Genomic DNA, 5,592 nt, shown 5'->3' on the forward strand with positions numbered 1-5,592 from the left:
AACAGTAGTTTGAATATAAACAGTAGTTTGAATATGAACAGTGGTATAGTGGTACAGTCAGATAATTAAAATGATTAAAAATCACATAATAAAAGTTGTACACATTCAAGGATTCAAGGTTCTTTATTTGGTATTCGCACCCCATGTGGTACATGTGGTGGAACGAAATTATGTCCACAGGGTCCCAGTTACATCCATCAATAAAACATAAAATAAATACCATAATAAGATCTAAGATATGAACTAAGAAAAACATGAACAAAATATACACTAAGCACTAATAGCATAAAAACATTACGTTGAACAGCAGCACGAACATGAGTCGCTGTGAGCAGATGAGCACGTATGAACACAGCAACATGAAACAGATCAGCAGCAACATGGAACAGATCAGCAGCAACATGAAACAGATCAGCAGCAACATTAAACAGATCAGCAGCAACATGATGTGATTATTCTGGTTAGAGATTCATGAGTCTAACAGCCTCAGGGTAGAAGCTGTTCCTCAGTCTAGTGGTTCTACACTTAATGCTCCTCAACCTCCTTCCTGAGGGGAGCAGGGCAAAAAGTGTGTGTGCTGGGTGGGTGGGGTCCTTCATGATGCAGGTGGTCCTCTTCCTGCATCTGGAGGTGTAGATGTCTGTGATGGTGGGGAGGCTGACTCCAACATCTTCTGTGCAGCCTTCACCACTCTCTGCAAAGCTTTTCTTTGTGCAGCTGTGCAGCCTCCATGCCACACATTGATGCTCGAGCACAGGATGCTCTCCACTGCACACCTGTAGAAGGAGGTGAGGACTGAGCTTCCAGACCAGATCGTCTCAGCCGCCTGAGGAAGTAGAGTCTCTGATGATCTTTCTTCATCAGGCTGGTGGTGTTGTTGCTCCAGCTGAGGTTGTTGTTCAGGTGCACACCAAGTTCTTGTAGCTGGAGACCACTTCCACTGCAGATCCTCTTATGTTCAGGGGGGTGTAGATGTTTTTGTTCCTTCTGAAGTCCACAATCATCTCCTCCATCGATCTACGTTCCTACCCTCATCTATGGTCACGAGCTTTGGGTTGTGATCGAAAAAAACGAGATCACGGATACAAGCGGCCGAAATGAGTTTTCTCCGCAGGGTGTCTGGGCTCTCCCTTAGAAATAGGGTGAGAAGCTCGGTCATCCAGGAGGGACTCAGAGTAGAGCTGCTGCTTCTCCACATCGAGAGGAGCCAGTTGAGGTGGCTCGGGCATCTGGTTAGGATGCCTCCTGGACGCCTCCCTGGTGAGGTGTTCCGGGCACGTCCCACCGGGAGGAGGCCCAGAGGAAGACCCAGGACATGCTGGAGAGACTGTTTCTCGGCTGGCCTGGGAGCACCTTGAGATTCCCCCGGAGGAGCTGGCCCAAGTGGCTGGGGAGAGGGAAGTCTGGGCCTCCCTACTTAAGCTGCTACCCCCGCGACCCGACCCAGGATAAGCGGAAGAAATTGGATGGATGATGGATGAAAAAAAAGGCTGAATGAATGAATGAAAAGGGAACAGCTGAAAGAAGAAGAAGGTAGGGGGGAAACAGTTTGGTGGAGACTTGTTTTAATGTTTTGTGTTTTTATCTTTCCAACATTTTGTTTTTCTGCCTGAATCATGATTTTGATTGTATTGTGAAAGTACTCTCTTATTGTGAAAGCCACTTTAAACCGGAAGTGACCTCAGGCGGAGCGTTGATGTTTTCCTGGCTGAAAACAGTTCTCATACCTGACAAACATTTACACCAGAAGATACAAAGTTCGGACATAAAGCATTTCTAAGAACTGGGAGGAGAATCGAAGAGTCGAGGAGAACAATCGGGGAGTAGGAGCTTCATGGCGGCGGCTGTTTCTGCGGTACGAACCGGAGCTAACGCTAATGCTAACAGGCCCGAAGCTCCGAAAACAAGACCGGGTTCAAACAAACCGAGAAGCGATTGGTCCACAGAGAACACCCCGGAGCCTCCCGACCAATGAGGAGAGGGGGCGGGGCTTCACCGACTGTGAGCTAATGCTAACGGATCATCTGTTCTGATCAGCTACATGACCACTGTTCACTTCTGATTAGCTGTATCGATCAGACTGGTTATCCCTCAGTCAGTTTATCGATCAGTCACCTTATTGACTGGTCATCGATCAGGCTGGTTATTGATCAGTCTGGTTATTGATCAGATTGGTCATCGATCAGGCTGGTTATTGATCAGTCTGGTTATTGATCAGATTGGTTATTGATTAGACTGGTTATCGGTCAGTCTGGTTATTGATCAGTCTGGTTTTTGATCAGTCATGTTGTGATCAGGCTGGTTGAACAGCTTTTTTTCAGTCAGGTTATCAATCAGACTGGTTATCCATCAGTCAAGTTATTGATCAGTTAGGTTATTGACCAGTCAGGATATCGATCAGTCTGGTTTTTGATCAGTCAGGATATTGATCAGATTGTTTATCCATCTGTCAGGTTATTGATCTGTCACCTTATTTATCAGTCAGTTTATTGACCAGTCAGTTTATTGATCACACTAGTTATCGATCAGACTGGTTATTAATTACAATGGTTATTGATCATTCTGGTTATCGATAAGACTGGTTATTGATCAGTCTGGTTTTTGATCAGTCTTGTTATCGATCAGTCATGTTATCAGTCAAGCTGGTTATTGATCAGTTTTTTAGTCAGATTATCAATCAGACTGGTTATTGATGTCAGATTATTGATCAGAATTGTTATTGATCAGACTGTTAATCCATCAGTCAGGTTATTTATCAGTCAGATTATTGATCAGAATGGTTATGTCAGGTTATCGATCAGTCACGTTATTGATCAGACGGGTTATCGATCAGTCTGGTTATCGATCAGACTGGTTTTTGATAAGTCAGATTATTGATCAGAATTGTTATTGATCGAACTGATTATTGATCAGTCAGGTTATCGATCAGACTGGTTATCCATCAGTCAAGTTATTGATCAGTTAGGTTATTGACCAGTCAGGTTATTGATCGGACTGGTTATCCATCAGTCTGGTTTTTGATCAGTCAGGATATTGATCAGATTGGTTATCCATCAGTCAGGTTATTGATCAGTCACCTTATTTATCAGTTTATTGACCAATCAGTTTATTGATCAGAGCAGTTATTGATCACACTGGTTATCGATCAGACTGGTTATTAATTACAATGTTATCAATCAGACTGGTTATTGATCATTCTGCTTATTGATCAGTCTGGTTATTGATTAGACTGGTTTTCGATAAGACTGGTTATTGATCAGTCTGGATTTTGATCGGCCTTGTTATCGATCAGTCATGTTATCAGTCAAGCTTATTATTGATCAGTTTTTTCAGTCAGATTATCAATCAGACTGGTATTGATAAGTCAGATTATTGATCAGAATTGTTATTGATCAGACTGCTAATCCATCAGTCAGGTTATTTATCAGTCAGATTATCGATCAGAATGGTTATGTCAGGTTATCAATCAGTCATGTTATTGATCAGACTGAATATTGATCAGGCTGGTTATTGATTAGACTGGTTATCGGTCACTCTGGTTTTTGATCAGTCAGATTATTCAGACTGGTTATCTATCAGTCAAGTTATTGATCAGTCACGTTATTTATCAGACCGGTTATTGATCACACTGGTTATTGATCAAACTGGTTACTAATTACACTGGTTATTGATTAGAATGGTTATTGATCAGTCTGGTTATTGATCAGTCTGGTTTTTGATCAATCATGTTATTGATCAGGCTGGTTATCGATCAGGTTAGTTATTGATCAGTTTTTTCAGTCATGTTATCAGACTGGTTATTGATAGGTCAGATTATCGATCAGAATAGTTATTGATCAAGACTGGTTATTGATCATTCAGGTTATTGATCAGTCAGGTGATTGATCAGACTGTTTATTTTTCAAGGTTCTTTATTGTCATTTGCATCACATGTGGTACATGAGGTGGAATGAAATTGTGTATTCAAGGTCCCAGTTACATTCAAAAATAGCAAAAAATGTATACCGGTATTTTTTTCTCATCAAAAAAATAAATAAATAAATAAAATGATATATAAGGATCTAAGATATATGCTAAACAATACGCTAAAATACCTAAGATATACTCTAAACACTACTAATGTAAAAATAATACAGTATATTAAACAGCAGTCCGAACTTGACTCTGTGGTGAGCAGATGGGTATGAATACAGCCAGTCAGTCTTATTGTTACTGGCTTCTTATTATTTTTCAGTCAGTTTATTGAAAGTCTGGTTGAACGTAAATGAAAAACTGATCAGTTCACCAGAAGGATAATTATGATTGACCAGAAGTTGTGAGGGTGTGTTTGATTCGTTCACAGGGAGGACCAGCTCCCATCATGGAGAATGGACAGAGCAGCACCACCACAACTCCGACCACCACCAAACTGGGCCTGCCGCCACTCACCCCCAATCAGCAGGAGGCGCTCCAAAAGGTGTCCCCTTCTACTTTCAGAGAGAGGACAGAAAACAGGTCCACTCAAGTCCAGAACAAATCCACACAGGTCCAGAACACGTCCACTCAAGTCCAGGTCCACGCAGGTCCAGAACATGTCCATACCAGTGTTTCCCCTATGGTTATCCGAGGGCACTTTGCCCTGTCAACAGAACCGAGCACCCTACCAACCGAAATGTCCTTCACCCACAACTCCAACTCTACCGTTACTCCCCCACTCTAGTTAAAAAGCTACAGGTGTATTGCTCCGCATCTCTCACCCATCTCCCACCCACTCCCCAGGTTCCGAAAATGTCCAGAGCATGTCCGCACAGATGCAGAACATGTCCAGATAGGTTCAGAACAGGTTCAGAGTAGACAATACTTTCAATACTTTCATACAGCTATAAAGAACATGATAGTGTCAGACTTATGTCCGGCTTTCTCCACAAATGAATTCTTGCAAGAATGTGATCAGCCTCCAGATGTGTTCAAATCAAGTTATTGTCATTCACATCACATGTGGTACATGAGGTGGAACAAAATTATGTTCTCAGGGTCCCAGTTACACCCACCAGTAGCAAAAATGTATAAAAAAAAACAGTAAATAAGGACCTAAGATATACTTTAAACAGACATTTGGAACATGATAAATAATATTTGCAGCAAAGAGGTGTCAGATTGGACTTTATATGTTCTAAGGCTTGGTTGACCCAGGGACTCCTTGGGTAGCTCAGGGACTCGTTGGGTAGCTTGGAGACTCGGGTAGCTTGGGACTCTTTGGGAGTTCAGGGACTTGTTTGGTAGCTCAGGGTCGTTAGGTTTCTTAGGGACTCGCTGGGTAGCTTAGGGACTCCTTGGGTAGCTCAGGGACTTGTTGTATAGCTCAGGGACTCATTGGGTAGCTCGGGGACTCTTTGGGTAGCTCAGAGACGTCTTGGATAGCTCAGAGACTCGTTGGGTAGCTTAGGGACTTTTTGGGTAGCTCAGAGACTTCTTAGGTAGCTCAGAGACTTCTTGAGTAGCTCAGAGACTTGTTGGGTTGCTCAGAGACTCATTGGGTAGCTCAGGAACTCCTTGGGTAGCTCATGGACTCCTTGGGTAGCTAGGGGGCTCGTTTGGTTGTCTCAGCAACTC

The 5,592-nt window shown here is 42.7% G+C and overlaps 1 protein-coding gene across 1 annotated transcript in view; it reads left to right on the top strand.

Annotated features, from left to right (window-relative positions):
• Positions 1-1,666: 1,666 nt before the first annotated feature.
• puf60a (poly-U binding splicing factor a) overlaps positions 1,667-5,592 on the top strand; it is a 41,694-nt gene continuing 37,768 nt past the window's right edge. Inside the window, exons 1-2 of the mRNA XM_037681955.1 lie at positions 1,667-1,855; positions 4,343-4,456. Coding sequence (XP_037537883.1) covers positions 1,835-1,855; positions 4,343-4,456 — 135 coding nt within the window. The 5' untranslated portion in view covers positions 1,667-1,834. The remainder of the gene's footprint in view (positions 1,856-4,342; positions 4,457-5,592) is intronic.

The sequence above is a fragment of the Nematolebias whitei genome, chromosome 9 (genome assembly GCF_014905685.2).
Source record: "Nematolebias whitei isolate Nwh7 chromosome 9, NemWhi1, whole genome shotgun sequence".
Classification (NCBI taxonomy): domain Eukaryota; kingdom Metazoa; phylum Chordata; class Actinopteri; order Cyprinodontiformes; family Rivulidae; genus Nematolebias; species Nematolebias whitei.